Source organism: Chiroxiphia lanceolata, chromosome 1 (genome assembly GCF_009829145.1).
Source record: "Chiroxiphia lanceolata isolate bChiLan1 chromosome 1, bChiLan1.pri, whole genome shotgun sequence".
In the NCBI taxonomy this organism is placed as follows: Eukaryota; Metazoa; Chordata; class Aves; order Passeriformes; family Pipridae; genus Chiroxiphia; species Chiroxiphia lanceolata.
This window is the reverse complement of record NC_045637.1, coordinates 54,557,343-54,570,960: the sequence shown is the minus strand read 5'-3', so window position 1 is coordinate 54,570,960 and position 13,618 is coordinate 54,557,343. Positions and strand designations below refer to the sequence as shown.

The following is a 13,618-nucleotide window of genomic DNA, read 5'->3' as shown; positions in this document are numbered from 1 at the left end:
CAGGCATCACCACACATTGCAACAAACGTGGCCCCTGTGAATTTGCTGCCTCCATTATGACTCTCCTAAAGACAATCAGCCAGTCTCTGCCTACACCCCTATGCCAAAGCCAATTTGGTCAGTATGTTCCAGCAGCTGTGTCTCAACCCCTGAAGTCATTTTATGTTACCATGAAAAACTTGTACTTGATTAAAGCTAATTTAGTTCCATTTCTATGTAGCATAGAATCAGGAAGACAGCTTCAGGTCAAGTGATTAACAGTAGCCTGGTTCATATACTTCATAAAACACTGTGTCATTCCCTGAATCCCAAACTAACAAAACATCATGTTGTCAGGAGCAGTGGATCTTTAGAAATTACACTATGTTTGTAAAGTGCCTTTTTAAGTATTGAGCAACACGTTTTGCTTGGAAAGTGCTTCTGAAGGCAAGAAGAAAAAACAAAGAGTTCCTGAAACATTTAAAGTTTGGCTTTCCAGAGGGTTTCTCCTTTGTTTGCTTGTTCTGTTGCCTAGAAACTGACCTAAATAAGACACTCCACGTAGACAGAGTGTTCTCTGGTGGAGGCTCTCTAATGGAGAAGGGCCGTTTAATTGATATGAGCAGAAACGTAAAGCATGCACAAAGAGCAAATGCCCAACAACCACTTTGTCAGCTGGCTTAAGCAGAGATCTTTGTGGTTTGGCTTTAGTGTGAGCAGATAAACCTGTTGTTCATCTTAAATTTTGCCAGCAGTTTTGAATATTATGGATAAATGCTCTTGTACTTCAACCTTAATCTGTCCAGTTATTTTAACCTATCTTGGTAGCAAGACATGCACAGCATCTATAGGTGTGCTGAACTTACAAACCTAGGTAATGAGATCTGTTGACACATAGCCTACATCCCCTCTCCCACCATCATCTGTAGAATATCTGTATTTCAGCTATATGGGTTGGGTGGAATAGGGATAGGAATAGCACCTGCAACTGGTGATTGTCAGAAAGACAGGGGACCAGCAAGATACTGGGGTGTCACTTTAAATCCAGGGGATCCATGAAGAACTCATTACAAATTGATAGACTTCATATATATAATCTGTGGTCAAGTCACAAATCCAGCCTCTAGCCTGCAGTTCACTGGATATTTATGTAGCATTGACCACCCAAAACACTTCTGCTTGAGAGGATACTAATAATTTTTATTTTGGTTTTAGAGGACTGGAATCAAATATCACTGTCAGCAGTTACTGTACAGAATATGAAAAACCTTTTTCTTCTTTTTATTATGCATAAATTTTGTTTCTGGCAGTTCAATAGTGTACATCTGGTACAGAATGAGTGCTTCTGACCCACAAGACTTTCTTACCCATAATTGGATGAAAATAGCGCAGCTCTAATTTGTAGATTTTCAAGCCTATTTTACATCTTCTCTTCTACAACTTTAGGGATGACAACCTGTTTGGAAAATAAAGATCCCAAACTAGCAATCTCTGTGTTCAGACTCTTAGGCCAAAGCCTTAACTGAATGCCTTACATTTGTCTCATGAATAGAAATGGCCCGATTTCCAGAAATGCTGAATGTTCTCAGTGATCTCAATGGACTCTGAAGAGCACCTCTAATATCTGAAATTCATGCTCCTCCTTTTTTTTTTTAACATAAATATGGATTTACAAGCCTAATTATCAGAAACTGAGAATTGAGAACTTGGTCTGGAAAAAAATTGCACACTTAATTTCTTTATTCATTGATCTCTTCCTCATCATCTTCAAACGCTTCCTCTCCATCATTTGCTGTTGCTTCTTGATATTGCTGATACTCTGAAACCAGGTCATTCATGTTGCTTTCTGCTTCTGTAAATTCCATTTCATCCATTCCCTCTCCTGTGAACCAGTGGAGGAAGGCCTTTCTCCTGAACATGGCCGAAAACTGCTCCGAGATCCTTTTGAAGAGCTCTTGAATAGCAGTGCTGTTGCCAATGAACGTGGAAGCCATCTTGAGGCCACGGGGAGGTATGTCACACACTGCCACCTTGACATTGTTTGGGATCCACTCCACAAAGTAACTGCTGTTCTTGTTCTGGATGGCCAACATCTGCTCATCAACCTCCTTCATGGACATGGGACCACGGAAGACGGTAGCCACTGTCAAATATCGGCCATGTCTTGGGTCGCAGGCTGCCATCATGTTTTTGGCATCAAACATCTGCTGGGTGAGCTCTGGAACAGTGAGTGCTCGGTATTGTTGGCTGCCTCGGGCTGTCAAAGGAGCGAAGCCTGGCATGAAAAAGTGAAGGCGTGGGAAGGGGACCATATTCACTGCCAGCTTCCGGAGGTCAGCGTTTAGTTGGCCTGGAAAACGCAGGGATGTAGTTACCCCGCTCATGGTAGCAGAAACCAAGTGGTTTAAATCACCATATGTTGGAGTGGTGAGCTTCAGGGTGCGGAAGCAAATGTCATACAAAGCTTCATTGTCGATGCAGTAGGTTTCATCTGTATTTTCAACCAGCTGGTGGACTGAAAGCGTAGCGTTATAAGGCTCCACCACTGTATCAGAAACCTTTGGAGAGGGCATGACACTAAAGGTATTCATTATCCTGTCCGGATATTCCTCTCGTATCTTGCTGATGAGTAGGGTTCCCATGCCAGATCCTGTCCCTCCTCCCAGGGAATGAGTGAGCTGAAAGCCTTGCAAGCAATCACAGTGTTCACACTCTTTTCTTACTACATCAAGTACAGAGTCGACCAACTCTGCCCCTTCTGTGTAGTGTCCTTTAGCCCAGTTGTTTCCTGCACCAGTTTGTCCTAAAATAACATACAACAGGAAAAAAAATACATAAAATTATTGGTAAGGTTTGATATTTGAATGCTGAATGGATTCATATCTGTAACAAAAGCTGCTATAAATCTGTCAGGTAGATAACTGTGGTCTTCAGTTTTGCCTACTCTCATATATATATATAAATGTAATATTATATTATTACTGGAAGTATCAACATAAATCTTTTAGTATCTGGTAGTTTTCATTTATGTCTTTGGGCATTTTCTTTTTCTTTTTTGGCATTTTACCTTCCATACATGCAAAGGTACCCTTGACTCCTTCTTTTGAAAGCTTTTACACTTCCAATCCTGATTTTTCTGTAAACGCAAGATGACTGTTTAATATTAAAGAACCTCCTGTCTATAAGGACCATGATGCATACAAAGCTAAACCACAGATATATATTTCTAAACGAAAGGTTCTTGGACTGTTCTACAAGGCACAGAGGCAACACTGTCATTCAAAAATAAAGCTGGGCTTCACAAGTCCTATTTAACTTGTTATATCAGGAACTATAGCTTTTTTAATTTCATGAATGAAAATACTGATCAACAGAAGCTTCAAGACCATTACTTCAAAAACCTCGAAGTTAAGTGATTTTTAGGTTTTACTGGTTTCCCTACAAACTCACTATTCTTCAGGATGTGCAAAGCAACTTGCAAAATTGGATTACTGATGTTTCATAAACCTCTTCTTTTCCTCCACAAGGCTATTTTCCTTTCGTGTGCCACTCAGTTTATTAAGATGGACAGTCCAGATCATTTGCTATGCCACCATTTTGTTATTACTTAGATAACAAGGAGGATTAAACGGGGGATCAGGTTTTTTAACATTCCTGTTCCTCACAGTGACTACTATATACATACACTGTGCCTCTGAACTCACTCAGTGTACTCCTGTGAGTGGTATTCAGGAAGAGCAGTAGTTTCAGAATTAAGCGTATAGCTCACAAATTCTGGGTTGTTCTCCAAGACCTTCTCCTCCCTTCCTATTACCATGTCTCATTTCAATTCCCAGTGCGCTGTGTTGGTGCCAAACACATCAACCAGGGAAACTGCTGGCTGGGATATTTTTTTAAATACTATGCACTTTATTTTCACTGCATAAATGCTTGGTTTCCTCATGATGTATTTGGTTAGTTAATGCATTGTTCTGTATGCTGCTATATTTTTCACTCTTTGAGCCCAGGGAGCTCACCACTTCCTGTCCATCTGGGCAAAGCACATACTAATATCCTTCCAGAATTAAATATGTTTGTAACCATCTGCAGTCTGCTTGAGCAGATCCCCTACTACAGATAGGGCAGCATGTCAGGATGCACACAAACAGACATCACTCCAAAATGCAGAATTTAGTTCTGTTAGGATCCTTCTGAGTTTAGGACTTTATCTTATAGGTTGCCCCTTGTGTAAACAATGTGTTGTTCTTCCTCAGTGGGCAGCAACATAAGAAGTAGGGAATAGGAACAAAACACAAGGTAAGAAGAGAATGGCAATTACTCTAATAGATGTGAAAATTTTATTTTCATGGGTAAAAAAAAATCAGTAGAAACTGATTTGACTTGCTTTTGCTTTGTTTGCAGATTAAGTTTGCAAAATTTAGAAGGTAGCATGACTAACGCAGAGGTGGACATATCCTCCTTTGGGCCCTCCAGTGTACTAGACTCCCTCAGCCTTACTCTGCATCACACAAATTCCAGGATGCCCACACAACTACTGCCATACCAACCCTCTCTATTGCACTATCACAACCTCTGTATCTAAACTGCTTCATGGAACTGCACCAGCGGCTGCCAACACCAAAACTAATGGCTTCCCTCCAGCCCTCTATTGGCTACTACCGTGATAACATTGCTCTTCTTCCACTAGTCAGCCATGTGCCTAGGGTCTCCGACATTTTCATTGGAGATCTTCTGCTGTTTATACCCAGTAATCTTATATTTCCAGACCCACTAGCTCTACAGCACTGTAAGACCATCACTACCACCACATGCAACATGTAAAATAAGCCCTGGAAGCTCCATGACAATACAGTGTGGTCTGGAGGTGCCAAGACTGCCACATACCTGAAAATCCTGACTCCTATCCTGCAAAACTCTACTAGATGGCCTCCACTTATCAGGTGCCCACCTACCTGACCTCTGAAAATCCTAAGCAAACACAAAAATTATCAAGTTCCACCAGGACTTAATTCTCTACGTGGAAAACAAGCCTGTGTCCACAAAACTTGGGACTTGGCAAACCTTTTGCCAGTCTTGGAAGCTCTGCATTGTATGCAGCCCATCTCTAGCATACTGCCTCTGTCATTTCTCACTGTACGTTTGCCAGGATCTAAAGTCTACACGAAGCAACCCCACAACCTATCTGCACTCTTGGCACTTCAGATCCTTCTATCACTTTCTTTTTACAGCACACTGTAGGGTTATCAGAGACATTCAGGTTGAGCTGCACATGCAGAGAGCCATTTGTGAATAGTTAATGTATTTTTTAATCCTTAAAATGACAACTGTTTTCTGCAATCTTCTCTCGCTCCTTTCCTCTCTTCACTGCTTCAAACAGAAGACAAACCTGGTAAGAAAGGGCAGTAGTTTGTACACTAATGCTTAGAAGCCTACTGTAAACAGCCTTGCTGCAGAACTTGCCTGTGACTGCCTGACTGCCATTTTGTGGTTGCTCCCACCAGTTCATACAATTTAAATTGAAGTGGTATCTATGTAGCAAATCTAGCAAGGGTGTACACAAAAAAGAAAGACAAATGCAAAAATGTACAAATGAAAACTGGTTAACGGGAAGAGATACACCAGAGTTCAGAGTAGTTCTTGGTGGGCAACTGTATGCTGTTAGAAGGCCAGGAGACCTGCTGGCTCATACAGCAAGATCATTCCACTGTGCTTCTTCACGTTTCAGATCACTACCTTGTCAACACAAGCATTAAAGTATAAGGATTGTTTTGTATCCATCTCAAATCTCCTGCTGGTCTGAGATAAATTCCCATATCTGGAATATGCGACCGTGTACTCAGTATACCTCCATGAAATCCTGATTGACGGTCCATGGTTACTTGCAGAGGTGGAAAACATCTCCATCAGAATGAACCCTAACAGCCTGGGGTACAGCAAGTGTGGGACTGCCAGCTTCTACCACAAAATCCTTTGTGGGCCCAGGCCAGATTTTTAAAAGAGAAAACAAAATGCTTTGTTGGCTTTTGACACAGAAGATCATTACTTCAGCGCTCAGCCATTCTACATTATTCAGCAGGTTGGGAGGACAGTGCCTGATGCTGGCAGGGGCCTCTGTCAGATACGAGTTGATCACATGCTGTTGGTTCATTGTTATCTTGGCAGGAAGGGAGTATAGTTAACAGGACTATTGTTGAAGACATTCTGAATTGATTTTGCTCTGGTTTTACTGGTGGGGTGCCAAACTCCAAAGCTCCAGTTCAGGTATTTCCATAGGTCAGGTGAATTCACTTTCAGAGGGCTTATGTGGTCCATGCAGGGGAAAGGGAATGAAAGGAGAAATCTGAATACAGAAACATACTTCATAAAGCTGACTATGTCTGTGGCTTTTCTCCCTAAGCTTACTTCTACATGTTGTAACAGAGATCCTTTGGAAGAGACCCTTAACATCCCTGCCATGGAATTTACAGGAGAACAACAGGGGATAGCATTAAAAGTTTTGAGTCAAAGACTTAAAGGAACTCTGCATGGCTTCTTTACTTCCCACCTCACCAGCAAAAACCCAGACTTAAGTTTGTTTTATACCACCCAAATAACATTTATCTTTTCTCTGTCTGTCCTTGGCATTGTTCCTTCCTTATGTTGACATGATATACCAAACTAAGTTCCAATCTAAGCTTGCCTTGTCAGAAGGAAATGTCTGTGGCTAGTGCAGACTTGAAAACCAAAAGGACGTGAGAGTTCTCAAGGTAGCTTTCATTCAGACTTCCCGTTTCAGAAAGTGGATCACTTAACTTCCACATGCTGTTTCTCCTTTAGTGCAAAGGAACTGATAATGCTTGTGTACTTCATAAGGCTGCTCAGAAAGGGTAATATGCATTTTTAAGCTTAGATGGAAAGTACCACAGAATTCCAAAGCAGAACAGTAAAGGCAAAACCAACCCTCTGCAAGAACACTGCAAAACCAGTTCTCCACATACTCTCAGACTGCTTCTCATTATGCTGGAAAATAAACCAGTAATGACAGTGTTTTCCATGTTACAGATGGTCTTCTTCCACTGTAAGGATTTACTGAAAAAGTTTAATTACACGGCCTAAAAACAATTCAGTGCTCAAGCATTTAATAAGAATTCAAGTGAACAGTAGTCCAGTTGGTTTGTGGTTGAGGTTTTCTCCCCCCCCTCCATTTTTCTGCAGAATTTCCATACATTTTGTTGTAAAGAAGTGGCCTCAGGATTTCTCTGGAGTTCACATATATGGAAAGCAAATGTACTTTATCTGAATACCATAGGAAACTCTCAGCAGTTTGCTAATTGAAGGAACGATTTAACAGAAGAATGACTTTTACAGTTAACGGGATCTTTTGACTGACTTACAGATAACTGCAATCGCATTGTTAGCTTATTAGGATTTATCATTAGGATCACTTTGGAATAAAGAGATTAAATGCTTTTTGACCATTCACTTGCTAATCAAACAGCTTCTTTGTTTTTTACAGGAAAAAAAGCTCTGTTTTTTAAAAAGTAACATCCACATACCGAAGATGAAATTATCGGGCCGAAAGAGCTGACCGAAAAGACCGGATCGCACACTATCCATGGTTCCCGGCTCCAAGTCCACCAAGACTGCTCTTGGTACAAATTTCTGGGCTGCAATAAAAAGTAAGCATGCCCTTAATGCTCTGACACAGTTATAGCCCTTAATACAGAAATATGTCTCATACTGTTACTCTAATACATAGTTCATACATATATAAGCACTTCCTGTACAGAAAGTCATGGTGGTGAAAAACCCAGCACTCTAGCAACAAATCAGTACAGCCTGAAAAACAGAGCTGACATCTTCTGGGTTCTATACATGGTATATAACATTCTGTAAGCTCTTTATCAGCAATAGATATGAGGGAGGGAAGTTTCTGATCAGAAAAAATAGTTTACGTGTTCTTTATAACAAAGTAGGTAATCTTTTCTGTGAATAACAGGGGGAGTAAAGTGTTTATGTTCAAATGATCCTAATACTTCTCACAAACTTTAATGCTTGATGGATTCTCATCCACTGAAAAGAGCTACTTGGTGTACATGGCAAACAGCATATCTACCACAAAGCACAAAATAAAAAAATCTGTATCAAATTGTTCAAGCAAACTCAGTTAAATAATATGAATTAACCCAAGCTGGACAAAAGATGAAACATTCACACTTGCAGGTTCGTGTCAATAGACCAAAGGACTCAAGATCTCCATTTTACACTGTGAACACTTTCCAACACCAGACTGACTCAGGGGATTTGGACGCCTCCGGCATCCTATTAATGAGTTACTGTTCAGTTCTCTATTACCTATGGCCCAACCCTCTCATTCATGAAATTAGAGACAGAGTACTACGGATGCAGGCTCATATAACCAACCGTTTAATTTGAGGTAATTGACAAGACGCATCTGATGATGCGTCATGTGTTAGAAGAGCAAACCGTTGTGCTAAATAAAAAACAAATGTCTACATCCAGACCCTAAGGATAGTCCCTTGGGCCACTTCTCTCTGTGTGCGGAGACAACACCCAATTACCTTAACACTTTGTAAGAAAGTAGATAGTATTTTCTGTGTGTAGTGGGTTGCGCTGGGCACAACCCATAATGGAATGCGAGGAAGGCGGACAGATGTGCAATTATCTTCCAGACTCCTGTGCCCCTTCCCACGGAGTCCCCTGTCCCGCTCCCCTCCCCGTCCCACACTTACAAGATGATTCATTATAGTAGACATTGATCCTTTCCAGCTGCAACGCTGAGTCACCGACATAGCCTCCGGCTGGGTCAATGCCATGCTCATCACTTATTACTTCCCAAAACTAAGGGAGGAAAAGCGAGAAGTGGGTTGGGAACTCCCCTGTGGAGCACTGGGGCCCTGCCCAGCTCCCGGGCGGGCGGCGGCCCCGCGGCAGCTGCCGGATTCCAGGCGTGCCCGCCGCCCCTCCCTGCCCGCGCCGCCAGCGGGAGCGGGGCAGGCACCAGGATTCAAATCCAACGGAGCAGGGGCGGCCGCACCGCTCCCCACCCGGGCGGGCTGGGCCGCCTCAGCGCTCCCAGGGGCCGCTCGGGCTGGGTCACCGCCCCCCGCTCCTGAACCGCAGCCTGGACGGTTTCAACGCAAAAATAATTTTAAAAATAATTTTTAAAAGAGCTCCCGTCTGGTTTGGGTACTTCCCAAAGCCTTTTATGGTCACGGGGAGCGGTGCGATGCGCGGTGCCCCGGGCGCGCCCGGCGCCGCTCGGCAGCGGCTCGCTCGGGGCACGGGCGGCCGGAGGGGAGCGGGGGGCGGCGGGGGGCACAGCCCAGCCCAACCCGGCCCAGCCCCGAGAGGTCCCACAGGCCCGAGGAACAACCGGGCGCGTCCCCCGAGCGCTCATAGGCTCCGCCAGCGGCGGGCAACCAGCGGCTCCCCTTCAGGCTCACCTTGGTCCCGATCTGGTTTCCACACTGTCCCGCCTGGATGTGCACGATCTCCCTCATGGCTGTGCCCCCAGCTCTCCCAGCCGTGCTCCCGCTGTCCCGCCGCCCTGCCCGGCAGTGCGCGGCGCCGGCCCACCGGGCGGTGCTTTATGGGCTCCCCGCACCCCCCCCCGCCGCTCTCTCAGCGGCCGCCCCGGCCGGGACCGCCCTCGGCCCCGCGCCGGGACAGGGACAGGGGCGGCCACGCCACCCCCCGGGTGACACCAACCGCTCGCGTTGTCCTCGTCGGCAGTGGGGGTCCCGAGGAGTCCTCTTGCTGCTCACCCAAACTCAGTTCGGCAAACGTGGGTCCGGCATCTTCACCACCCCCCTTGGGAGCCCTGTCCTGCAGGCGGACATCGCCGCCTTCTCCGGTCGTTCCTTGGGCAAATCGCAGCCTTCGCTGATGGGGCAGCGTCCAAAGGAGTGAGTGGCCCTTCTCTGTGCCTTGCCAAGGACCATCTTCTTTGCAGCGCTCTTTTCCGACTTGGTTTTGCCAACAAGATAAGCTGCTACTGAAAATTCTAACTGGGATGACAAGCACTCTCTGCAGAGCAACTTTGCTGAAAGCTCGTGTCATCACAATGCGGAGCGTGCCCTGGGATATGCATGGTTTAAATAGCTTCATTTTTAGTGAAAAAGAAGATTTTCTTTCCCCTCCAGAGAGGAAACAAGTTCCCACAGTTGCTGAATCTGCTTTATAGTCCCTTTGTGTAAATGTTGCATGGTTTCCCAGGTAAAGGATACCTGCTTTGATGCCAGAGTGACTCTTCCATGGGATGCCATTGCCTGCATAGCCTATTGCAGTATATAACCCTGGTGGGAGGCATTCATCTGTCCATGTACATCTTTACTGCCTCACCTAGTCTCTGCTGTTGTGCAAGAGCAGCCCTTAGGCCAGAGTTATAGAACCTCCTTATCTACATGATCAAAGGTGGCCCAGCTGGGATCTTTTGGAGAACAATCTTGGGTACTCTTTATAACTTGAACACAGTCAAGCTAGCCCCCACCAAACAATACATAACCTCCAAATAACCCCAAATCTGTATTTTCGGAGGCACCTCCTACCTGCCTGCCCTTATGTTGGTGTGACATGACCAATGTCAGCTAGACTGTGTGCTCTGGGCTCCAACCTTGCCTTTCCATAAATGTCTTTCAGCAGGGCTAGCAGCTTCTAGCAAATTACCTCTGAGTAGCCCGCAACCATCATGCTAGGCTGAGTCAAATGGCTTTTTGACATCAGCGAAGCAGCTGGAAGATCAGCACATTTGCCTTGCAAGCATCCACCAGCAGAGGACTGGACACTATGTACCTTCTTCTCTGCTGAACTGTCCTTCTCTGTGTGATCTGCATTTTTGGAAGAGATCCATGAACAAGTCATTATTCAGCAGCCTGATTAGTGAGATTGTCTTGGACTTTGCCTGAATCTGTATGTCTGTCCTTGAATATGCCTTCCAGGCCTGGCTTTCCCTATGCTTTGCAAATCCTCCCATTTGCTGTTCGTACTTGCCATCAACTCTCCTGTTGCAATCATTTCTGCTGGTATGCCAGTTTTTAAAATTCAATTGGTTCCCAGATCTGGCTACTGGTAAGGCTGAGTGTGTGTTCCCAATAGGCTCATGCACATAGACACACACCTCCTTACACACACATACACATACATATATGACTGTCCATGCTGACTGACAGAGGCAGAAAACACAGCACTCATACAAATACAAACAGCACTCATGGCCTCATCCTGTTCCCCTCTCTGGCTGACCAGGACAGAAGCCCATTAATGGAAAATAAATATGTATTTGTATATATCTATACAATATGGATCCTTTCAGTAGCTGGTCTTAGACACTCTTCTTATTCAGTACCTAACCCCTGGATCCCAAGTCATCCCGGTTGCTGGCACCTGGAAATGTTATCCCAGAGGTCCACAGTTCCATCCCAGTTGCTGGTATTCAGACATAAAGACATGCACAACAAACTATGGCTCCCTTCTCCAGTAGCTGGTCTTAGGACACTCGACCTGTTCAGTGGCTGACCTCTGGATATTCAGTTATGTCACACAGAGACACAAACAGGCAAATAAGTTTCTTGGGTGGTCCAGACTTGTGACCTTACCAGTAGCTGACCCCACCACAGTCCCCCAGTAGGTGGTTTGGACCCCTTTGTCTCTCCAGTAGCCCCCTTACAGATCCTCTGGTCTCTTCAGTATCTTTCCTGGACTTATGGCTGCTCCAAAACTTGACTCCCAGCTAGACTGGCTTGGTATTTACTAGTGACCACTCACTGATGTAGAGATGCATATAATGTGTATGCACTCTGGTCTCTCCAGTTACTTCATGGAAGATGCAAAAGCCCCTGTGACTTGTGGCCCCCTCCTCTAATTGCTGACACTCAGACTACCATGCACACACATACACATGGAATATAGATGCCACTTTCACCCAGAAAAACAACTAAAATATATTTTAATAAAACAAAACAGACTGAGGTGATCAGGCGCAAGGCATAGCCAGAAAAGCATACTAACAACCTGTTTACACCTAACCAGGTCATTTTAGCCCTATATCCTTTTATTTTTCTATATCAAACCACCTTTACCACCCCTTTTTCCCACCTTTGATTCCTCCTCTAAACATCCCATAAGTCATCTTCTACAATTGCAAAGGTGCTCTTCCCCTCCTTCTCCTAAATATTCCCATACCATCGCAGACAGTAACTCCTGTCTATATACAGTGATCCATGGTTGCACTGCCACTTTCTATCATCTTAGAAAGGTTTGTCTACTGTTTGGGAGCAGCAGTCGGTTAAACACCATTTGGAGGCCAAAACTTCAGCCAGTTTCCCACACGTAGAAAGTAACCCACTGTAGTATGTGTAAGACTGTAGAACCATGCAGGTGATGAAGGTGAGCAACAGTTTACCCAACAAATTTGCATCTCACATATACAAATTTTACAGTTACATAAAACAACTTCTAATTTTCAGTCAGACCTGAATCAACTTGCAGCTTCTCCATGTTTTACTGCTAGTAATCTGAAAGAAGCAATGTTTGTTGGTCACTGAATGTAAATATGCCTTCAAATCCTTTTCATCCCTGCTTGTGTTTACGCAGTAGTTTAGCTGACTTAGAAGGTGGAGGTGCCATTATAACCTCTGTCCTTCTCCTGCACATTCTCCTTAATTCTCCACAGACTTGGCCTAGGATTTTAAAGGCACTTAGGTGTTTCAAAATCCTACTATGTATTTAACGGCTATGGATTACTTCTGGATGTACTTTAAAACACCACTAAACACCTCTTGGAAATGTAAGGCACCTAAATATCCTTAAAGATTTCTCTCTAGGTGCTTCATCTGACTGAGTCCATAATATTCATTCTATAAATAGACTTAATGTAGAAACACACTGTTGATTCGGTACAATGGATTTTCACTTGTTATATTTGGCTCTCAGATACCTATAATATATATAGACCTCTAACCTTCATAACTCATAGTATTTTTTTACTTCCCACTCACTTCATGGGTTAATTCAATACATAAAGTATGGCTTTTTTCACCATGCACAAAATAGGAAGAGATTTTTTTTAAGTTTTCACTTGCAGATTTACTCTCTTCATTGTTTTTACTTCTTTTTGCAATTTTAACTTTACTTCTGTTGTTAAAAAAAATCAATTCATGTATTTAACTAGAAAAATTAGTAGAATGTCACAATAGCTACAAACTATCAGCTCAAGCTTGCAAACTCATGCTCCAGACAACCTCTTGAACAATCGGTTTACATCACTTATATTCTCAAGACTAAATACTAGAAGAGGTCAATTTTTGCATTTTAGGGACCGGCATGACCATTTATGATAGACAGGACATGGATTAGGAAGATCTGGCTGCTAGGCCAAATCTGGTTTAGTCTGCCATTTCTAAGAGAGAAAAGCATTTCCACTGGACAACTCTTTGGTGCTTCAATGTGATGGACAGACTCCACGTGGTTCTTTTTTCCTGTTAGTCAGAACTAGCAATGTATCAGAGAGTAACAGCAGATGAAATACTCATTTTGCTCTTGTGCCAGACCCAGCGGCCTTGAAACAGCTGCGTACATTCACAGTCAAGACCAATTGATGGGGCCACGTGGGGTTGCAGAGCTTTCAGTGTTCTTTCTT

The 13,618-nt window shown here is 43.9% G+C and overlaps 1 protein-coding gene across 1 annotated transcript; it reads right to left on the bottom strand.

The window, feature by feature from the left end:
* Positions 1 to 1,158: 1,158 nt before the first annotated feature.
* On the bottom strand, positions 1,159 to 9,550 carry TUBB6 (tubulin beta 6 class V). The gene is made up of 4 exons (XM_032704374.1): positions 9,426 to 9,550; positions 8,712 to 8,820; positions 7,515 to 7,625; positions 1,159 to 2,782 (listed from the first exon to the last, which is right to left on the bottom strand). The coding sequence occupies exons 1-4, from the start codon at positions 9,480 to 9,482 to the stop codon at positions 1,719 to 1,721; spliced, it is 1,341 nt and encodes a 446-aa protein (XP_032560265.1). The 5' UTR covers positions 9,483 to 9,550; the 3' UTR covers positions 1,159 to 1,718.
* Between the last annotated feature and the right edge of the window lie 4,068 nt (positions 9,551 to 13,618).

Coding starts and splice junctions, on each gene's coding strand:
- TUBB6 (XM_032704374.1), bottom strand. CDS start 9,482: ATGAGGGAGATCGTGCACATCCAGGCGGGACAGTGTGGAAACCAGATC. Junction 8,821..9,425: donor GAAACCAGATCGGGACCAAG/GTGAGCCTGAAG, acceptor TTCCTCCCTTAG/TTTTGGGAAGTAATAAGTGA. Junction 2,783..7,514: donor GCCCGATAATTTCATCTTCG/GTATGTGGATGT, acceptor ATGTTATTTTAG/GACAAACTGGTGCAGGAAAC.